Raw genomic sequence first — 23,061 nt, forward strand, 5'->3', positions numbered from 1 at the left:
CCAGGCTCAGATCAAAGCCAGGGGCTTGTCAGGAGGAGCTGGGATGTGGTGCCAGGGCACAGGAGCCAGGACGCTGGGGGGGCAGAGGAATGGGCCCTGGCGGCAGCCTCCACCTGCCTGACGCCCTGCCTGGGCTGCTCGATGCCAGCACAGGGCAGGCGGGACCTGCCCTGAGGGACTGTCATCCGATGAGGGTCTCGGACCTTCCCGCACACTGGACTGATCCTGGCTGGAGGCGCCTGCACACTTCGCCGCCCAGCATCCCTCAGAGAAGTCGGAGCCCCGCCGGGCAAGCAGGACATCCTGACGTTCCCTCTCTCCTTCTCTTCCAGGCTTTTCAGTGCCATCTTAGAGCAAGCGACCAAAGCTGACGGGGCCAACGCCCTGGGAGGGAAGGGGGCTGGATTCGACGTGAAGGCGCTCAGGGCGTTCCGCGTGCTGCGACCCCTGCGGCTGGTGTCCGGGGTCCCGAGTAAGTAGCCTGGGCCTGTCGGCCATGTGACCTTCTCACCGCCCCCCAGTCTCCCCCCAGCCTGAATTGCCAAGGAACCTGATTTCATATACACGGAGGGTTTTCTTGAATGGGTTCCTTTGCTCTAAAGGTCCCAGCTCTCCTGTGAGTCCATTAAAACCCACTGTGGCCCCCGCTTCCGTGAGCACCTGGGGAATCCACAGCCTGATGGAGACAGCTGCACAGAGAACAGTCTCGCGGCCATCTGAGCAGCCCCCGTCCGCCACCCCGGCCGGGGCTGGGGGTTTAAACACATTTGCAGCAGAAGAGCAGTCAGCTACTCCCCAGGCTCCCAGGGCATGGGGAGCCGGTGGGATTATCTCTGCTGTTTGTATTTTTCCAAAGAACAATCAGAAAAGCATCAGTGGATGTTCAGGAAGTTCTGTTTTGCCACTTCTGCCAGCCCTCTCCTCCTTTCACGTCACGTGGGGCATCTCCGGCCGCAGAAGCCCTATTTTTGGGCTCGCCGCCTGTCAGAGTGAGAACTGCTTTTCCCCGAGGGGGGAGGGCGCTGGCCTGAGTGGGGCAGACGGGCGTGGGAGACAGACCCGGGGACGGCGCCCCTTCTCCCTCTCCTGCAGCAGCCCCCCATTGCGGAGGGCGCCCCAGCCCTGGGCACAGCAGGTCGGGCTCCCAGTGTCCGCTCCAGCAGCCCCCAGCCCAGCCGGCTCCCGGGCTGAGTCCCCTTTCGGACCTCCCTCTGCCCCTGCTGTTCGGCTGGCGGTCACTGAGCCTAATTCTGGACGTGGCTGCTGGGACATGTCACCGTCCACTCAGCGTGACCAGGTCTGGGCCCTAACTCGAGGCGGAGGAGACCCCCGAAGCGGGCTGCAGCCAGACGAGCTTGGAGACGGGTCCGGGCCAGGAAGGTAGGGGGGCCTCTGCACACCCACCTTTCCACCTGCACGGCCACCAACCAGGTGACGTCATCCTGCTCAGTGGGTGAAACCTCTCAGGGTGTAGAACTGTGGGAACACGAGGGATCTTGTATCAACCTGTCCAGTGCTTTCCGTACCCACGCAGGATAGTGGAAAGATCCTCCCGGGGTAACTGAATTAACCACAGCAGAGCAGAGAGAACCAGGTCTCCTGAGTGAAACTGACTCTCCCCACGGTCCCGCACGACCTCCTCTAAAGAATTGCGTGCACCTTAGACATTTACTGCCTCTGCAGTTACCTTATAAGCCCCCTGAAGCCCAGAACTGTGCCCTGTATTGTCTCTGACTCCTGCACGATGCTGGCCTGCTCTCTGCTCAGGGCGGGAACTCCCCGGGTGGACAAAGGCAGGAGTGGGGGTCCCTTGGCAGTGGTGGCCTGTGTTAACTCCCAGCGAGTGTAGACCGTGGCCCCTTTGCTTGATAAGCAGATTCCCTCTGCTTGGCCTTAACCACTGGGCACTAAGAATGGAAACAGTGTACGTGACGGCTGAGACCCAAGGCCCGTTTGCAAAGCCTAAATTATTTGGGTTTTCGTGGTCAGTTAGCCATCACTCCGTAGGCCAAACTCAAGGAATGAGAAGGCAGGGTGAGAATCAGTTCGAACAAGACTTTAAGGGGTTTAGTGTGATGGTGCAGCCAACGCGCCAGTGGCAGGGACTGTGGACTGAGCCCACGCTTCGACCCAACACGCTGCCACGGGCACGATGACGCTGACCCTGCTGTGCGTGCGCCTTTTAGGGCCCACAGCCTCAGAGCGCCGTGCAGGGCGTCTCGACGCGTCATGAAAATAAGTATGGTCCCTCCCCTGGAGGAGTTTGAAAGTCTAATGGGAGGACACCAGGCAGCTTTTGCTGCGGGAAAAAACCATCCCAAACTCTCGGTGACTGAAAACCAGAATCACGCATCCTTGGCTCGTGTTGCGTGAGGGCTCTGGGCCTGACCAGCTTCCGTGGTCACCTCATCCCAGAGCCCAGGTTGAGGGAGCGTCCAGCGTGCGTGCCTGCGGCCCTCACGGCACGGGGCGGCTCTCGCCAGGGGGCACACGGTCAAACCACACAGGCATATTCTAGGCTTTTGCTCAACCTGGTTTACATCATGGCTGCTCACATGCCAGTGGCCCAAGCAAGTCACCCGGCTGCCGTGGTCCCAAAGATGACGGGACACAGAAGTGTGCCGTCCATACAGAGAAGCACGGGTGAGGGGTTGTGATCAAACAGGCCACTATCCCTAAGAGACGGAAGGGGCGTTATTAACAGGACTAGTTACGGTGATGACTCTGGTACAGAGGTTCCTAATCAGAGATGCAGGGGAGCTGGGTCCCGTGGAGTAGCCGGGGCTCCTCCACAGAGGAAGCTTCACGGACCGCGTGCCGTCCGTGTGCGGTACCGACGGCAGCTCTGCCCTGCGGGGCTGGGAGTAGTTCCATCGAGAGGGTGAAGGCGGGACTCTGCCTCTCAGATGTAAGGCCCTGCTGCCCCACCGTGAATTCAGGGAGGTGTTCTGTCAGTGAAGCTGGTGCTCTTGCAGCCATGGGGCCTGCAGGTAGCTCTGGCTTTCTCAGACAGCTAGCAGCTGGGTCTTGTTTTCTGTGGGTCACTGGTGAAAAGGGAACAGCTCTTTTGGGGGTTTCAAGGCAGGGCTGATCCAGCCTTTCTCACTGGGATGGCATCTCTGCGACCTTTTGAGTAGTGACGTGTGTAGACCCAGGTGGCTAAGTGCCCCGGGCTGGTCTGGTTGATCTCGTCGAAGACAATGTCACCGACATCTCCCGCTGCAGACCTGGACGGAGGCCTCCCTCCTCCGATGCCATAGCCTTTGGTTCTCCTCCCCGCCGCACCGCTCCCATCTCCTCCTTCTCTCTGGACCTGCCGCTGCCCGGCTTTCTTCCCCATGGCAACGCCGAAGCATCTCTTATTGAGACCACCAGGGATCTCCATGGTGCTGAATCCAGCGGCCTGTCTCGGGGCCGCTTACCTGACTCTCTGCAGGATTAGATTCAGCGGGTGGTCCCTTATCCTTGAGCCGTACCATCACCGGGACGCTGTTCTTTCTCAGCTCTGCCCTCACTCCACTTGCTTTTCCTTGTGGGAGCCGCGGGCTGACTTCCCCTCGCCTTCTCCTCCTCTTACCGCTGGGAGCGCCAGCTCCGTCCTTGGGCCTCCTCTCTCTCTGCACCGGTCCCTGGTGGTCACGCCCAGTCTCCTGTATGTCCTCTGATAACGGCGAGCTGGTGCCGCCAGCACAGCCGTCTCCTCTGAGGCCGGACTTGCGCCGCCGCCTCCATCCCTTCACGGGCGGCCTGGTAGGCGGCACCCTGAGCTCACCGCGTCCCCCAGAGCCTTTCCCGTTTGGTAAAGGTCAGCCTCGTCCTTCCAGTGACTCAGGCACAAACCCTCGGCCTGTTTCTTTGTCCCACCCTTTGCTTCCAGTCGCTCAGCTCATCCTGCGAGCCACGCCTTCCAGATGCTCAGTTTCCTGTCACCTCCGTGTCCACTGCAGCGCCCGCCACCCTCACCTGGACCGTCACCGCCGCCTCCTGGCAGGAGTCTGTGTTTTGCCCTTTGCCCTTTGTCACAGCTGGGGCTCAACACAGCAGCCAGATGGTCCTCTCAAAATACGTGTCACTGTTCCAATTAGAACCCTCCAGGCTCCCCACCTCCTGAGAGACAGAGCCCCTCTGCAGCCTCCCCTCCCCCCCGCCCTCCTCGGCCCCCCACCAGCCTCAGCGACCTCCAGCTGTGCCGCAGCAGCCCGAGCCCGCTCACGTGGTGGGACTTCCGTCCGGACGCCCTTCACTCGGCTGGCCTCGCCGCCTCGGCGTCCGCGGAAACGGCACCTTCTCGGGGGCCTGTCCCGCCGCCCGTGTCCTCCGCCCCCTTTCCCCCTTTATTTCTCCTACATCTCTCTCCACCCTCTTGCCCTCGTTTATCTATTTGTCACCCCTGGCCTCACGAGAACATAACCTCCACGAGGACAACAGTTTTTTTGTTTTGCTCACTGCTGTATCCTCAGCCTCTACAATTATCTACAGAAACGCCAGGTCAATCTTTGTGGGGTGACTGGGCCCCTCATGGGCTCCACGTGGCCGGGACGGAGCACCAACCCACCCCTAAGGGACGCTGGTACTAACACCTTCCGTTCACGGGCGCCTCCTTTAGTGTTTCCAAAGGGCTTTTTTCTACTAACTTATTTGATCTTCATGACAACTGTGTGCTGTGTAGCTGTGCACATATGTGGTACATAGTCAGGTGCTGTTTCTGTAACAAATAGGCTAACTGGGTGGTTTGTGGGACCAGAAGCTCCCAGCCCAAAAAGTTACTGTTATTTTTTGCGTCCAGATGTGTATTAAATGCCATTGAAATCTTAGGATCACAGATTATGGAGGGAGAGAGATGCTTGTGAGGGTACAAGCCCATGAGTCATTTATTAATTTTTTTCAACAAAACCCACTGAGTACCTACTTCATATAGGACTTTTCTAGCTGTCTCAGAAGATACAGAAATGAGTCAGACACTAAGAGTGTTCTTAAAAAGACTGAATTGTCGAAGGAAATAACGTTCATAGAAATGATGGTAGAGAACAAAAATTGGAGATGTGCAAAAAGAAAAAAAGGTTGAGTACGACGTGTTGAATTCTGTGACAGGTGTGCTTTGGGGGACTCAGAGTGAGAACTGCTGTTGAATTCTGTGACAGGTGTACTTTGGGGAGTGGGGATAGAGATCAGGACAGGCTTCTTGGAGGAGGAGGACAGACCTTGAAGGGCAAGTGAGGAGGGGCCGCCAGGAAATCAGGAAGGAGGAGAGAGGATGGCTGAGGTCCTAGAGTTGTACACAGGGAGGCTGAGGATCGGGGTGGGGGAGTGGGTCTCACTGTGGGTGTAGAAACCAGCTGACGCTCTCAGTGAGACGCTGTGTAACTAAGGTTTGATCACTTTGCTCCATCAAATTCCCACAGTAAAGGAAGTGAGTCCCCAGGGCTTGTGAGGCCCCACTGTCCCTCGGCAGAGGTGCAGACAAGCAGGCATGTTACACCACAGAGAAGCCACAGGGACGGTCAACGTTACACATAACATCCGCGTCCGTGCAAGGCCGGTGCCAGGCTCGGCAGCCCATCCACCCCCATCCGCGTTTACTGATCACTTGCTGTGAGCCAGGTGCTGGGGACACAGACCAACAGGACACCACCTCCGTCTGCCAAGGTCCTGGATGCTTGAAAGGCTCCCGAGGATGTGAATTTTTGTGAGATTAGCTCGTTCTCAAGGAACTGTTATTTCTGGAGGCACGCAGGTTAGAAATCAGCTTCTTGTCAAGCAGGGTTTGCTTCCTCACCGGGAAGTGAGGGGACCACGTGTGGCGAGGTCAGGCTCTTTCCTCCTATTTTCCTTTGCTCAGACTAGAACAGTTTCTGGAAAACAGTCAGCACCAATCTGTCGATAAGTATCTGTTGATTGAATGCTACGTAGACAGCACTGGGAGAGACTTGAGCCGTGGTGGTTTCAGGCAAGAGCTCTTGAGTCAGACTGTCTGGCTTCTGCCCCTGACTTCCTCTGTGACCCGGTGGAAGTTACTCAGCCTCTCTGTGCCTTAGTTTCCTCATCCGTAAAATGGGAATAATAATAGAACCTATTTCACATGTTACTAGGAAAACAAAGTGAGCTAATGCACGCAAAGTGCCTCGCCTGTAGTATGTGCTCAGTTAAATGGTAGCCATTGTTACATCACATCACTTGACGTGAGGCATGTAAAATAGAAATATCTGACAAGCACTGTCAAGACAAAGCAGATATACTTTATTTTTTTAACATCTTTATTGGAGTATAATTGCTTTACAATGGTGTGTTAGTTTCTGCTGTATAACAAAGTGAATCAGCTATACATATACATATGTCCCCATATCCCCTCCCTCTTGCGTCTCCCTCCCACCTTCCCTATCCCACCCCTCTAGGTGGACACAAAGCACCGAGCTGATCTCCCTGTGCTATGCGGCTGCTTCCCACTAGCTAGCTATTTTACATTTGGTAGTGTATGTATGTCCATGCCACTCTCTCACTTCGTCCCAGCTTACCCTTCCCCCTCCCCGTGTCCTCAAGTCCATTCTCTATGTCTGCGTCTTTGTTCCTGTCCTGCCCCTAGGTTCATCAGAACCATTTTTTTTAGATTCCGTACAGATATACTTTAAACATAAAGAATATTCCAGAGTTAAATAGCAACGCTTACCAGAGGCTCATGCGCAAACAATGAAATGGACTCAAGGGGCGAGTTTCCCAGGCACGGTGACGGGTCCAGACCTTTCCAACGAAGGAGGACCATTTGAGCTGAGCCTTGAGGTTGATGCAGAACGGTCAGGGCTGGAGATGAAAGGACATTTGGGGTGAAAACCTAGTTTTTGGGGGGCCACCGATGCAGGCCAGCCCAGTCCAGCACGAGGTTTTGCGTGGCCACGTCCATCACAGAGGAGGAGGCGGTGAGAACCAGGGTCAGCAGGGAGCACACGGGGTCGGGGCCTGTCCCGGATGCCACGCCAGTAAAAGGCATTTTCCCAAGCAGTGATGCTCTTTCCTCTCCGTTAGAAATATTCAAAAACTGCACTGCAGAGAGACAGCTAAATGTCTGGGAAACCTAAAGAATATCAGAACGGATGGTGCACCCTGAATTCCAGGGGGCTCATCCATCCACCCTGGACACAGCCAGCTGGGCAGAGCCAGGAGCAGAGCCAGACCAAAGAACCTCCCCCCCCCCACACCTGCACAGCCCCCAGTGGAGGCCAGCCCGGGCGTCCTGCTCTCACTAACCTCCCGCTGCAGGACCCTGACCCTCTTTTTATTGTTCTTGATAGAGTGGGTTCTTGACTGTAAAATTCCTGCTGCAAAATTTAAAACCTCGCCCGAGTGCCCAAGTACCCAGGTGAACCTTCCTCATCCTGCGAGGCGGTTTCTCCCCAGAGTGGGCTCCCCTCCTGGGGCTTAGTGGCTGTGAGATTGGCCGCCCTGATTAGAGAGGCTGTCAGTTAATCATGCCCACCAGGAGCAGATTAGAGCTGCTGGAAGCAACTTGCCCGAGTGTTTCCACACTTCGGTGGTTCAGAAGCGGTCCTGCTGTCCTGCCTGATACGTGCTCATTGGGAAGTTGGGCCACCGGGATTTGCAATCCTGCTCGGGGACAGTGGCCTGTGCCCGGTAGTGGGGCCTGCAGCGGAGCAGGGCCCTGGCACCAGAGGTGGTCCCGGCAGGCAGCTCCTATCCGAGGACACCTCACCATTCCAGAGCTGACAAGGGAAAGTCCATCCGGAGCTGATACTTGCAAATCAAATGACTCAGCCCTGAAATGTACAGATTTTGGAAACCGAGTCCCAGGGAAGAGCCCTGTTCAGAGCAGAGGCCCGAATTCACCTTGCTTCCTGCCCACCGGCTGCTTTTCCTGCTGCCGTGTCACCACCTCCCCGTCCTCCTGGTTCATGTGACTTAACTCCGTCAAGAGCCCACGTGACGCAGGCGGGGCTGGTGCACAAGCCAGAGGTGCGCAGCCCATTGGACTGCAGCCCACCTTCACCCCTGCCCAGCCCGCTGCCCCTGGACAGCCCTGTCCGCCCTCTGCACCTCTGTTCCGCCTGCAACCTGGAGGGCCTGGGCTGCGGAGCCCCCAGATCTCCTTCCTGCCCCACGGCCTCACCCTCCGCCCGCCAGTACCCGCGCGGTGCCAGGCCGTCCTGCCTCCCCCTCCACCCCTCCCCCTCCACCCCTCCTCCCCCTCCACCCCTCCTCCTCCCCCATCTCCTTGGACTTGGTCCTCTTCCCCCTCACTTTCTACTTTGTTTCCTCGGCCTTTTCATCCCTTTTGTCCTAAAGGGGTCTTCGATGTCATGGAAACTTATCCAAAATGAGGGACACTTAGCAGGATGGGGCGTGTGCAGAAGGGCCACCCGCAGGTCCATCCCTCCCCCTGCTTCTTACGGACCGAGGCTGCCCGCCACTGCCCACCCTGTTCAGGAAACTTCCTCCACCACTTCTTTCACAGAAAGAGGAAGTGATAAAACCTTATTCCTTCCATCATCTCACAGTGCGATTCCTGGTCAGGGTGTCTGAGTGGGAAGGGACTTCAGGCATCCGGTCCAACCAAGTGTCCACCCTGCAGATGGGGACGCTGCCTTGGACGAGCTGAGTGGCTTCCTCGCTGTCACATAGCCGCCTGGCACCCGGGACCCTGCACTGTCTGTAAGAAGGTGATGGCGGTCATGATGGACCCCTGCTTGGTGGTCTCGGAGCTTGCAGAGCCCCCTCACACACGTGACTCCCAGCCGCCCTGAGAGGGACGCAAAGCCAGGGGGTGTGGGTGCCCCCCACCTCCCAGCCCCGCAGCCCACAGAGCCCTCTGGGACGTCGTGCATAGCCTGGCCTCTTAACATTCCAAACAGGTTGGCATCTGCGGGAAGAGGAGTCTGAAGTTGGCTCCCCGGGGCCGGCCTGCCCTTCGGGAGCAGAGCAGAATTCAGGATGGGGTCCCGCACACCCCGCCCGGGCCCCAGCACCCCTCCACGCCCGCCCCTCCCGCGCGGGATTTCTGAGCCGCAGCCACGGCCCCTCCTCCCATCCGGCAGCTCTTGCTCCTCCCCCTCCCGGTGTCCCCCAGGGGCCCAGGCTCCGGGGGTGGGAGGGAACAGTCCCAGTGCCGGCTCTGCCGCGACCTTTCTGCTCCCTGCTCTGCGCTTTGCCTCAGTTTCTCTACCTACCAAGCGGGATGAATGACAGGTATTCCATGGAAAGGGGGGAGATTTTACCTGTAAAGCCCCGTGAGCGTCTAGCAACAGAGAGTCTTGTAAACCCACCCCTTGACGAGAGGCTTTCTGGATGGTGATGAGCCACAGTGACCGGTCCTAAGAAAAGAAACACAGCAAAGCAAGTTCGTTTCAACAGGGAGCACGTTCCAAAAGCTCCAGTCCTGCTGCCATGGAGTTTGATGGACAAGCTGTTGAGTATCAGCGACAGCACGTGACTAAACCAGGAAAGACCCCATTGTTTGTGCTCTACCTGCAGCAGCTAAAAAATCCCAGTGAGCAAGAAACTTCTCCTGTTTACTGAGGTGCACAGACTCCCCCAGGAGGAAAATGTCCCTTTTTGATTTGAGAACAAAACGTAGGCGGTGATAAATGTCAGGGTTACCACCAGCTAAAGGCAAATTTGGACATCTGTGCCAGGCTCTCAGCTCCAAGAGCTTTATTGGCGGGTTAAACGGCCCAGTGGTCCAGGAAAGTGGGGACAGGAGCCCTAATTTACAGACAGGCAGGTATGGCCCCGAGTGCTTCTCCCAGAGCCGTGAAGGGAGATGGGCTCAGGCTGTTTTCCAGGACAGGGACACCCCCTGTAGGACACAGGCCACTGTCATTGGAGGAGACACAGCTTGACAGCAGGTGCCCGCCTGGCTCTCAAGACCAGAGACAGGCAATACTTCAGGTGTTGGTTTATTTATGTTTCAGTGGTCCCTGGACCCTGGCCATAGGGGCTGATGAGAAATGGTCCTCTTGCCCCTGCGGGCCTCGTGGTGAAGTGGGAGGTTTTCTGGGCCTGCAGTGAGGACACCAGGGATCCGAGTCTGGCCAGACATGTGACCTGCCTTTTAACCTCCAACCCTCAGTTTTCGCATCTGGGAAAGGAGAGGGTTAAACTGTCTCAGCCCTTAAGTTCTTCTGAGCAGTATCATTCTGTGCTTCAATGACAGAGAACAGCAGTAAGCTGAGAATTCCTTTGGAATCACTAATTCTAGCCCGAGTCCCGGGCAGGGTGTGACCCTCGGCAGCTCCCAGCATTCAGTCCAGAGGGGGCTCTTTCCCAGGCACTGACCTTGTGCCCAGGACTGTGGCCCTTGGTGTAGGTCCCAAAGGAGACAGAGCTTCTTAAACTCAGGAAGCCCCATTGTTGATTCTCCTTAGTGGCTGGCCCTTCCCTGGAAATCCCAAACCTGAAATTACAACCAACAGCACGGTGACTGTCACCTAATTTAAAATAATGGTCATCATAAAGGCCACTTAGGCTTACACGTGACCCATGCTTTATAAACACTGGAAAGAAAAATGAGGGGAGAGGAAGTGAAGACACAGCGAGGTCAGTGTCCCATGAAGTGATTGATACGCAGGACACGAGCCCCAGCCACCTGTGACGCTTGGTCCGTCCCCTCCCGCTGGCTTGTGACAGTGAGTGGCTAAGGATGCCAACAGTGAGGTCCCACTCCTTAGGTTCAAATCCCCAGAGCCACCACCTGTTAGCTGTGTGCCTCAGCGTCCTGATCTATAATGGGGGTTAAAATTGCACTCACCTTGTGGTGGTGTTGTGAGGATTAAATACGTAAGTGCTTGCAGAGCATTTAGAACTATGGTCAGCGTGTAAGATGCATTCAGCAAATTTTAGCTACTGATATGTCTGGGTCCAACTCCCTGTCTGCCGACCTCAGGCTCCAAGTTGGGCTGGTTAGAGGAAGGGGAACTTCCACACTTGATTTTTTAAAATCCACTTTATTAAAGCATAATTTATATTCACTAAAACTCACACATTTTAAGTGTACAGTCACAAAAGTAAGAGCCTTACACTAGTATAATTTAACTTAACCCTCTACCCTATGTGAGCCTTACACATCTTCTACTTATACAACTCTTACAAACCCCGCTCTGTTAACATGTCTTGCTTTAAACAGTCAATTGTCTTTTAAGTAAATTATGAGAAAAAGTAAAACATAGCCTTTTATGTTTGCCTACTTATTTACCATTTCTGGGACTGTCTAATCCTTTCTGTAGATCCGAGTTGCCTTCTGGTGTCATTTCCCACCCTGAAGGACATCCCCTGGCATTTCTATAACACAGGTCTGCTGCTGCTGAATTATCTCAGCTTTCATTATCTGAAAATATCTTTATCCTCTTCTTGAAGAATATTTTTGCTGGATATAGAATTCTTGGCTGAGAAATTTTTTTTTTTCAGAATATTAGAGAGGTTTTTCCACTTTCTCTTGGCCTCCATTGTCTCCGATGAGACGTCACCAGTATTCTCATCATGGTTCCCTGTATATATGCTTCTTTTTTCTTGACTGTTTCTAGATTTTCTATCTTTGGTTTTCAGCACTTGACTATTATGTGCCTCGTTGTATATTTGTCCTGCTTAGAGTTTTCTGAGCTGCTCAGATTCATCCATAAATTGGAGATCGTCATCAAGTTTGGGAAGTTTTTGGCCATTATTTCTTCAAATATATTTTTCCAACTCCAGTCTCACGCTTCTCTGTCTGGGACCCCAATTACACTTACGTTTGGCCATTTTCTATTATCTCATTGGTCCCCAATGCTTTGTTCAGTTTTCTTCAGTCTTTTTTCCTCTGTGTCCACAGATTAATTTCTCTCAATTATTCTTCCAGTTCATTACTTTTTCCTCTGCCACCTCCATCTTCATCAAACCTATTCAATGACTTTTTCATTTCAGTTACTTTTCAGTCATAGAATCTCCATTTGGCTCCTTTTTATAGTTTCCATCTATCTGTGGAATTCCCTATCTGTTCTCTCTTTAAGACCATATACTCCTTTCATTCTTTTAATATATTTTCCTTTAACTCTTTACACATTCTTTAAGCTGTTTTAAAATCCTTTTCTGCTAAGTCCAACATCTGAGCAATCTCATTTTCAGTCCCTTTTGACTGTTTATTCTTGGTTATGTGTCACATTTTCCTGTTTCTTTATGTATCTGGTGGTTTGCTCTGAATACTGGGATCATGAGTCATATGTTGTAGAGACCTGGATTCATTCACCTTCCTCGATCGAAGGGTTGACTCTTCAGCAGGCAGTTCAGTTACCTGCTGCCCCACCATGAACTTGTGGTTCTACACTTGCTGGTGAAGATTGATCAAAAGCCCAGGCCCCTCACCTCCCAGCTCGTTTCCTTTACAGATCTTGTCAGAGCTCAGTGTCGTCTTGTCAGGATGGGTCTAGTAGGCATCTTACTCCAGGGTAAGGTCCTGGCTCCTAAGATATACACTTTCTGGCATATCGGTTGTCTAGGGTCTTAATGAGATGTTAACTCGATCCCTCCACTCTGGCAGGACCATGGACACACAGGGGACCCCTACACAAATTTCTGGGGCCCCGTATACCTAGCTGTCCCACCACAGCCATGCCAGATGCCCAGATTCTCAGACCAGTGGGACTGGAGTGGTCTGTCTGCTCTTTGCGCTGCAGTCAGGAAACCATTTGCAGAGAACCAGGGTGATTATTGTCTTCATCTCTGAGGTTCAATTCTCTCGGGGATTACAGGCCTGAGCTACTTTATGTTCAGTTTTGGAAGACAGTTGCCGCTAATATTTTTGTCCAGTTTTTTAATGTTTATGGTGAAAGGGCTCATCTGATACCAGTTCCTCCTTTTGGAAATGGAAGTGTACTTGACTTTTAAATCACAAAATGAATGACTAGTATGTTAGCAGGTGTAAGTTACATATGTTACATGAGTTATACATGATATTACTTCTGAAGTAATATAATGCTACATTATATTATACAAGTTATATATTAATTCATTTGTCACACATTTATTGGGGACTTATTGTGGATAAGGGACAGTAGTAGTTGGAGGAAGGAAAGGTACTAGAATCTTTCTTAAGATATTTAGAAAATAACAACCCAGCAAATTTTAGAGCCAGAGTGGGCTTTCTCATCCAATGTCCTCATTTTCAAGATGTTGAAACCTAGACCCAAGAAGGTGACGTGACTGCCAAGGTCACACAGCTATTAGTGGAGGAGAGGAAATAGCCTGGCATTTTTTTCAGTAAATCTGAAATCCCTTTAAAACACTAAGCATATGTTTGGAGATTTTCCCTAATAGAAAATTTGATCGGTGCCAAGGTCCCTATTGATCCCTTAGTGATTTGAGCCAAATTGGAAATAAGTCAGTCTGGAATCCTAAGAACATGCATAGAAAGGTTAATTCATGCTGTAGCATCACCATAAGTTGTCAGCAATAAACAAGCTTGGTTCTTTGTTAAACAACTCCACCTCAAGGACAACCAGGAAGAGGAAGCTGTGAGTTGCCTGGTATAATGGTATTTGTCTGGAAAAGAGTTAAAGAGCTATCATCAGGGCTGTCTTAGGGACTCATCCAACCTGATAACTCATAGTGAGTATATCTCATTTGCCACCAAAATCTCGGAGACACTTTCCAGTTTTCCTAAAAGCCGCACCTTCTACACCTTTCTGAGAGGCGTGAGACTCAGCAGCAGCCATAACCAAACCATGACTCCCGCCTGTTTCATCCTCTTATCAGGCACTGCACACAGTGAATCCCCAGGAACTTCACTCCAAGAAGTCCCGTCCAGGGTCTGACACTAAGAGAATTTGACTGGCAGAGATTTCCCAACCCTTTAAAAGATGTCCATATATTCAAAGACCCAGTGACCTGGTTCTGGGGTGGGGCAGTAGGAACACATGAAATGAGGGGACTTCCCTAGGGAGTTTCTTCCTTAGGAAGCACAGGTCCCTTTTGCTTTCTGAAAATGGCAGGTGAGGTAATTTGGATTAACTGTCCTGCTGAGGACAATTAGAAATCGCTGGGCAAAATATTCTAAATCTTCTGTTTTCTAAAACTTAGAAAAGATGCCTAACAAAAACAAATATGAATCCTCTCTGGAGAAAGGTAACATCATCAAGTTCTCCAATTATTTTGAAAGGCAATTTTGCAAAAATAGGGCCTAACCCACAATACAAAATAACTAGGTACACAAAGAGCCAAGATAACATGAATGAAAAGGAGCAGAAACTATAGACAATAGAAATAGACCCACAGGGAATCTAGATATTGGAATTATCAGACATAGACTTGAAAATAACCATATTTACTATATTCAAAGAGATCAAAGACAAGGTCGATAATTTTCCGGAGAACCAGAAGATGTGGAAAAGAACCAAATGTAAATTTTAGAAATGAAGAATACAATATCAAATATGAAAATGCAGTGTGAATTGGGAATTCCCTGGCAGCCCAGTGGATAGGATTCCAGGCTCTCATTTCCGTGGCCTGGGTTCAGTCCCTGGTTGGGAACTGAAATTCCACAAGTCGCACGGCTGAAAAGAAAAAAAAATGCAGTGAATTGATTGAAAGATTTTGCACAGCTGAAAACAGAATTATTGAGCTGTGGCAAGGTCAGGGGGAATATTGAGAATAAAGCACAGAGAAGTAAAAGAATGGAAAATACAGAAAAGAATGTAAAAGATTGGGAAGTAAAGGCTGAATTTATGAAATGGGTTTTTTCTACATGTATTGATAGACTCGGGATTTTGTTTACTGATGTGGAGAATTACATTTTAACTTTTATTGAAGTATAATACAGTGGTTAACTTGCTGTAGGAGGTGGTAGTACCTGGAGGGGCATGAGTGGGGCTTCATAGAGCAGGTGATGTTCTATTTCTTGATCTGAGTGATGGATACCTGGCTTTGTTTTGTGATAAATCATACACCGTAACATCTTTATTTTTTACACTTTTCTGGATGTATGTTTCACAATTGTTTTCCCCAAAATGTCTAAGACAGAAGAAAAAGTGCAGACCCAGGCATCTACGTCATTGGCAGGTGCCAAAAGAAGCCTGCATCCTAGTTTTCCTGTAGCAGAAAGAGACAGTTTGTCACCAGCAGGGAGGCAGCATATACAGGGTGGCAGATCATGATCCAGTCACTTCCCGTGGATCAGAGTTGCTGTGAGAGACTTACTTTTGAGAAGGACTGGGAGGCCCCATCCGGGGCCAGAGGGAAGAGGCCATGGTCAGTACTGGCATCTGCCTGGTGCAGGGTCAGAGAGTCTGCAGTGCATTTGCCGTTTCTGCTGGGACGGTGGCTGAGGGTGGAGGGCTTAGGGTCAGTTGGCTTGGTTTCTAAATCCAGCTCCTGGACAAGTCATCGGTCTTCCCCAAGCCTCGGCCCGTTTATCTTTATCAAGATAGCTGGAGAATTAAATGAAATGATGTGTAGAGCACTTTGCCCGGTGCCCAGCTTATGCCGGGTCCTCAGGAAATGGGAGCTGGTGTTGCCATCACTCTTGTTCACTTTGGATCAGAATTTTTTAATATTTTTCCTTTGAGTTCTTTCCAACTCATATTGCTAATACAAACAATTAATTCAACATGAAGGTTGGTATTTTAATTACTCTTATAGTTGGTAATTTATTAGGCAGCAGAGTATCCACCATCCCCTTCCCAGGCCAAAACCCTCCTTTAGTGCTCACCAAAGCACTTGTGGGATGCAGAAATTTATTAAGATGGAAAGGTTAAATTAAAAATAAATGAAAAGCTCTAATGAATAAGGACATCTTAATAAGAACAGGCAAAAAAATAATGAAGCTTGAGACTGTAGGAGCCGTCCAGGCCAGAGCTCTTCTCCCTACATCAGGCACCCTTGAACCTCCATGTGACGAGCTTACTCCTTAACCCAAGAGAATACTACTGCCTTCCTAGTTCTAAACCTATTTTCTCTTGAAAGCCATTAATACTGTGAGGCCATTAAAAGTGTCCATTGCTTCATTAGCCAAATGAAGCTGCAGAACGTGATCTGTGAGATTCATCATGCCTCCAATATCTAGCCAGTACGAACTGGTCATCTCAACCTGATGCTGATGGTGATGATGAGGATGTTGATGATGATGGTGGTGATGATGCTAGTGATGATGATGGTGGTGATGATGATGGTGATGATGATGGTGATGGTGGTGATGGTGGTGATGGTGGTGATGGTGATGATGGTGATGATGGTGATGATGGTGATGCTGATGGTGATGATGAGGATGTTGATGCTGATGGTGGTGATGATGCTAGTGATGATGATGGTGGTGATGATGGTGATGGTGATGATGGTGGTGATGATGATGGTGATGCTAATGGTGATGATGATGATGTTAATGATAATGAGGAGGAGGAGGAAGATGGTGATGATGATGATGGTGATGCTAATGGTGATGATGATGATGTTAATGATAATGAGGAGGAGGAGGAAGATGGTGATGATGATGGTGGTGATGATGGTGGTGATGATGATGATGGTGATGATGGTGATGGTGGTGATGGTGGTGATGGTGGTGGTGATGGTGATGATGATGGTGGTGATGATGGTGATGATGATGATGATGGTGATGATGGTGGTGATGATGGTGATGGTGATGATGGTGATGATGGTGGTGATGGTGGTGATGATGGTGATGATGATGGTGGTGATGATGGTGGTGATGGCGGTGATGCTAATGGTGATGATGATGATGTTAATGATAATGAGGAGGAGGAGGAGGAAGATGGTGATGGTAATGATGATGGTGGTGATGATGAAGATGATGATGGTGATGATGCTAATGGTGATGATGATGTTGTTTTTGACGATGATGACTGTGATGATGATGAGAGTCACAGCCACACATACTGATACAACATGCGTTTCTTGACTCCGGTCGGGCATGACCGTGGAAGATGAGGTCCCAGAGGTGGCTAGTGAGTTAGAGTCAGAGGACGTTTATCTGATCCCCCTCCCTAAAAGAGGACTTGGCTCACAGAACTCAGAAGCTCCCGGTTTACTAGAGTGATGATGGTACACGTAGAAAGCCGGCCTCTCTGCGCCCACAGTCCTGTCCGCCCCACGTTGTCCATGTGCCGTCATAGCCCCTCTCCACCTTCTCCACTCTGCTCTCTGGCCTGGGGGGCTGACCACTGGGCTACATCAAAGGCTGCCTCCCCTCTGCCTTCCAGTTGGGTTCAGTCAATGACAGGGTTTTCACGTCCCCAGACCCTCCCTGCAGGCCGTCCGGCTGCTCCCCTCAAGCCCCGCCCCCGGCAGACGGCTCTCCTTCCCCGCTCCTGGGAACTACCTGTTTCCTGCTGGAACCCACTGTCCTGCTGCTTGTAACCTGTTTTCATTCTTTCTGCAAACAAGTGTGGAGCACCTACTGCGTTCAGCTCGAGCAGAGGGGGTTTGACGTCTGCCTTTTATGATGGAACCACTGCAGCTTTCCGAGCAGGGCCACCTTAGGGTGAGCAATGGGCCAGGGCTGCAGAATGCGTTGGGGTGGGTGGGAAGCCCGGTCACCAGTCCGGGCGGGAGGCAGTGAGGACAGCAGTGGCTGCGCTGGCGGGGCAGATACGACGGGCGCCGTGGATGAAGCGCTGTCTGCGTTTGCTGAGGAAGTAAGCCAGGCGACTGCCAAGCGTGGGGCCTGGTGGGGAGCGGTTTTAGGGGGAGGCTGTGAGTTCAGGGTTGTGTTTCTTGAGTGTGAGGAGCTGGTAGGACAAGCCGGTGGAAGATCCAGTAAGTTTGTGGAGTAGCAAGGCTTGAATTCAAAAGAGAGAGCAAAAGGGTGTGTAATTGCAAATTCAGACTCACCTAATGGTGGTGACTTGAGCCTTTAGGAGAGAGTGAAGTGAATGGATTTCCTGAGAGAGAGAATTTAGAGAGAAAGAGGTTAGAGAGAGAGACACAGAGGATAGAAGACAAACTGGAAAGGGGCAGAGAGAAGCTTCACCCCTGACGGCTCACATGCCCCCTCCTCGGGGAACCGTCTGCTGTTCTCCCAGGTCAAGGCCGCCTCTCCCTCCTCTGTGCATCCACGGCTCTTTGGGCTTCATTCTTAGGCCCACTGTCACCCGCTTCTGCGATTAGCTGTCTCCACGTTTGCCTCCCCTCTAGCTGATGCCCCTCCTGGGCAGGGACTGCATCCTTTTCGTCTTTGTAATATTTCCCAGAGTAAAAGAGGTCCAGAGGGAGGGAGGGAAGACGGGAGGCAGAAAACCAACTGTGGAGTGGGAAGAGCTGAAATTGTACAGCATCACAGAGACAAGGAGGAGAGAGTTTTGGAAAGAAGGGAGAAATCGGCGGTGTTGAGCCTGTCGAGGACAGTGATGACAGCGGCGAAGGCGTGGGTCGGCCAGCGGGTGACCGTGAGCACCTCTGAGGCTGCAAGCTCGGTCCGTCCGCGTGGTGACGACGGCCCGCCATCAAGGGGAAGGTTGCCATTGAGCCGCCCCACTGGGCACGTGGTGGCAGGACTCTGCGGGGGGCGTTTCCTGCTGCTGGAAGGAGAGACGAGGGCTCCCCTTGGGGGCAGGCGCGGCCCTGCCTCGCGCTCTGCAGCGATGCTGTGTCCGGGAAAAAGCAGAGTCAGACCTTGGTGAAGAGAACTGTAGTCCGTGTACCCGCGAGCGGGGGTGCTTTCTGTAGCCGGGGCTGTACCGACTGCACCTGACAAAGAGGGATGTGACCCGGCTCCGGCGACAGCCCCATGACTGTCTAGGAGTGGCTGAGGCCTCCCAGGGCAGCAGGGGCGCTGGGCCCCCGAGAGCAGAGGGGCCGGTGGGGCTGCAGCTGCGTGGGAAAGCGCTGCTGCATCTGGCCCGGGGCCATCCCGTCTTGGAAGAGCTTTTCCAGGTGTGAGGTTGCAGGGACTTCCCATCCATCCGGGCCTGCTGGGTCCGCGGCATCCTCCTCGACGCCAGGACCCTCCTCGTTTGGGTTCCGTGGCTCCTCTCTCGACGGTGCAGGAGGAGCTAAACCTCCACCTTACACTCGAGGACGGCCGTCGTCGGGAGCGCCTTCCTCTGTGCTGCCCGGGTCATTTTCTCTGAAAGTGACGTCGGCTTCCTCACAATTCACACAGAAGCGGTCGACTGGGTTCCCAAATCTTCCAGGTATTTCTTCCAAGAGGCAGAACAAAGCCCAGGGAAGCATGAGGCAGACAGACGGTGGGGGGCCAGGTGTCCCTGCTCAGCCGGGCAGACGGCCTTCTCCGTGGGGAGGCACAAGCCACTGTGCTGGACCCACCTGCTGCCCACCCAGCCACGTGGTGGCACTCACGTGTCACTGCCCCAGGACACCTTGCTCCACCCTCCGGCCGTAGGGGGGGCCTTCTTGACACCCTGTCTCTTCCTCGAAAGCACTCAAGTGGTTTGAGATTCTGTACCGATTGTGAGGTTCTTTGATTCATGTTTGGCCTCCTTTACAAGAAGGAGCAGGTGACCCTGGGGAGCAGGTGGCCCATGGAACATAGCTCAACAAATGACTGTGTGTAAGTGAAAATGCATGCATAGAGGCCGGTGGCCCCAGCGTCCTCCTCCTGTTCTGGCCAGCTTAGCCCCCATTGGTGAGAAGCTTGTACCCGCCACCATCCTGCCGAGCCCAGACTCACCCCCCTTCAGTGATTCTCAGTATCACTCCCTTATGGAGCTGTGATTAGGCCTCCTCGGTCATTTCTCAATGCTTTCCTACCACTTGGCTGGAACCGTGGAGTCCGAATAATTGGGACATGAAATGTGCCTTCGTAGCCACCAGCCAAGAAGCTCTAAGTCCACGTGGAATCTGAACAATGAAATCAAACAACGTCTGCAAAGACCTCTGATTTGGGGTCACCCTCGCCCTTTACACCAGGTGACTTGGAAGTTGAATGCAAGCCCGGCTCTGCCTCTGACACACCTGCACGTGCCGTTCAGCCCCACGAGTCTCACTGTCCTCTTTTCTCGGGGTCCGGCTCATCGAGTCATTGCCACCCTCCTTCTTGGTTCTACCCCTGGGGCCTGAGTGGAGCAACCCATCACCAGAGCAGGGCTGGGTGAGATGCTCCTTGATGAAACAGAAGAGCCTTCCCTCAGCCATGCATCCATCATGGGCCAGCACCACCTGTAGCCAACGTTTCCAGGCCAATCTCAACACTGTTGAAGGAAGATGCCAGGCCTGCTTTCCATAATTGATGGTTCCTCTTGATCTTCTAAGGGAAAACACCATGACTTACATACGCAGACCCTCTAAGTCTTTCCTAACTTGGAATTCTCAAGTTGAGCTCAGCAGGAATGCAGACAGTGGTCCAGGCCTTACAGCAACGTGGAGGGAGAAGAGGAAAGGCCGTGCGTGCCAGCTCAGCTTTTTCTCCGTCCTTCCCTAATCCCAGCATCTAGCGAAGCCGCTCCCCAGAGCCCCCTCTCCCTGGAAGGCCTGGCAGCCGGGCTTCCCGGGCGGGAGGGTGTTTCATCCCCTAAGAGGAGGTCACCTGCACAAACTGCAAATGAGAGACCGGATTTCCAGAACGACATCTTGCAGTGTCGTTCTCGCACGAAATACCCTGTCCTGTTGTCCCCGTAAGTCCACGTGTGTTTGTCTGGTCTCACGTCCTGATTTAGGGCCCGGAACACAGACTCACCGTGGATGTGGCCCTTAGTGATCTTGTGTCCACGGGGCACCTTCCTGCAGCTGCTCCGCCAGGCTGGTCTGGACCCAGGGCTCCTGCGGGGACCCCATCACCGGCCCGTCAGAGGAGAGCACTTGGGTGCAGAGAAGTCGCTGTGTTTTCTGAGTGGAACGGGAGCAGGCGAAACTGTTTCGGGGACAGCAATGAGCCCGCCCGAGGAGAAGCTGTTGAGACTCGGGCCTTGAGCGCCAGTCACGTGCTGGGGGCTGGAGAGGGGGCCCTGGCAGCGCCTCCTCACCCCAGCCTGGCTGCTGGGGTGCCGACCCGAGCCGGCGGTGAGGACGGCGGGCAGGGCCTCAGGGGCCGCGGGGCACCCCCTGGCAGCAGGACGAGCCCCCCGCCTGCCCAGCGGATGTCGTGATCATGTGCCACTGCTTCACAGACGCGGATCGTGGAGGCCGAGAGCCCCGGGCCAGGGCCCACGGGAGGCGTTTAGCCCAGTCGTGCAGCCCCGGGCCTGGAGTCAGGCCACGTGGCACCGAGCCCTGTGCCCACCCCTGCCAGCAGCTGTGACGCCACGGGCAGGCCACTTAACCTCTCTAGAACTCGCGCTTCTCCTCTGTAAATACGGTTAATGACAGTACCTACTTCCCCAGGTTGTGCCAGGGGAATTGGGGTCATCCACCGGCCCCCAATAAGTCTTCATTACACGTCGATGAGGGCTGGGGGCTTCGGTGCCCCGAGGCTATCCTTCACCCGCTGGCTGAATCCCCAGCAAGGCTCCTCCTCCAAGAGCTTGTTCAGTCGCTGCTCGCATCCCCCTGAGGATGGGGAGCTCACTACCTCTTGGAGCACCCTGCTCCACCTTAGGTCTGTCTCTTGGACAGTCTTTGTGTTGAACCTGAATCTTCCTGATTGGCCCTGGCTCCATCCGCATAGCTATGCTGAATTCTGCCAGCTCTTCTTCCCCAGAACAGCAGGTTAAATCCTGCGAAGGTCGTTCACAGGCCCCTCCGTGCCTGTGCTCTTCCTACTCCGCGAGTCTATCTTTTCCCGACGACACACCTCGGTGTCTCCTGAAGATCCTTGAATGGAGTGGTTTCCTGGAGGCAGCCTGCACGCGGAGTCCCTGCCGTGTGCCGCGGAGCACAGACGAGAGGACGTGAGGCCGGGGCTGTGCGTCAGGCAGGGAACAGCGTCCGCTGGGGGAACAGCCTGTGCTGACGCGGGGAGGCCTGTGGCCAAAGAAGCTCGGGGCGCGGTTGTGGCTGGAGAGTGAGGTGTGAGCCAGAGTCAGGGGCCATCAGGCTGGATGGGGAGGCGGGTGACAGGGCATCGGAGGAGGACTTTCGTCAAGGACATGACACTCCCTGCTTGAGCATCCCAACAGCAGCATGAACACCAGACGGCGGGGAGACCAGCTAACCGAGTAGCCGACCCCAGGGGCCAAAGTGTCCAAAATACACCCCGAGAGGCTAACAGCGGTCCCCTCTGGGCGGTGGGACGACGGACGAGTTCTTTTTGTTCCTGCTTCCCTGTGTTTTCTAATTTCTCTATAATAAGCATTTCTCCTGTGTAATGAGCATGTATTATTTATATAGTAAACGTGATTTATACTTGTCTAAAACACTTCAAAAGCAAATTGGCAGGACTTGGTAACAGTGGGAGGGAGGAGCCTGGAGGCCCAGGTCTGGTCTTGGTGCTCAGGGGCGTGGTGAGGCCACCGACCCCACAGGGATGGGAGGGAGCAGAGCATCCGTCGGCAATCCTGACGGCCCCCCACAGTGGACAGAAGCACGGGCTGCCTCGACTTCCTCTGGGCCTCTCCGCAGCCCGGCCTGCAGGCCCGGGAAACTCGCCTGTCTGTTTGCAGAGCTGCCTCAGCGATAAAACGGCCAGAAGAGCCCACAGTCCCCGTGTTCACAAAACTCAGCCTGACGCGGGAGACGGGTATAAATGTTTGAAAGCCACTTAATGAACATGTAATTCCCAAGGGAGACTCACGCTCCAACGCAAAGGAACTGATTCTAAGAAGACATGTAAGAAAGGAGACGTCTCTGCTCTGGGAGCTTGGGGAAGGGTCCCCGGAGGAGGGACGCTTGGGCTGAGAGCAGAAGGGAACGTTGGAGGGAATTACGGAAAAGCGTTCCAGGACGAGGGAACAGCGCCGACAATGGCCCCGCGTCAAAGGATGGCATGTTTGAGTCTAAAAGAAATGCTGTTTGACCAGGAGTCCAGAGAGCGAGGGCCGGGGGGGCAGGGTGGACCCACGCCCAGGGCCTTGTAGGGCAGGAGGAGGTCTCCCCATCCCGTGCCCCCCCCCATTCTCTGCCACGTGGCACTGAAGGCCTGGTCGCGTTCCCCTCGTGGTCTGGGCATCCGGATCCGGGGACCTCCGTCTCCTCCCGTGAGCAGAACTTGGGGCGCTCGCCCCAGCAGACACCCCGAAAGTCGCT

General features: G+C 53.3%; 1 protein-coding gene across 5 annotated transcripts in view; it reads left to right on the plus strand.

Annotated features, from left to right (window-relative positions):
- Positions 1 to 23,061, plus strand: part of CACNA1C (calcium voltage-gated channel subunit alpha1 C) — a 475,349-nt gene that overhangs the window by 293,438 nt on the left and 158,850 nt on the right. For all 5 annotated transcript variants that reach the window (XM_061206079.1, XM_061206075.1, XM_061206078.1 and 2 more), the window contains exon 6: positions 333 to 472. In XM_061206079.1, coding sequence (XP_061062062.1) covers positions 333 to 472 — 140 coding nt within the window. The remainder of the gene's footprint in view (positions 1 to 332; positions 473 to 23,061) is intronic.

This window comes from Eubalaena glacialis, chromosome 11 (genome assembly GCF_028564815.1).
Source record: "Eubalaena glacialis isolate mEubGla1 chromosome 11, mEubGla1.1.hap2.+ XY, whole genome shotgun sequence".
NCBI classification, from domain to species: Eukaryota; Metazoa; Chordata; class Mammalia; order Artiodactyla; family Balaenidae; genus Eubalaena; species Eubalaena glacialis.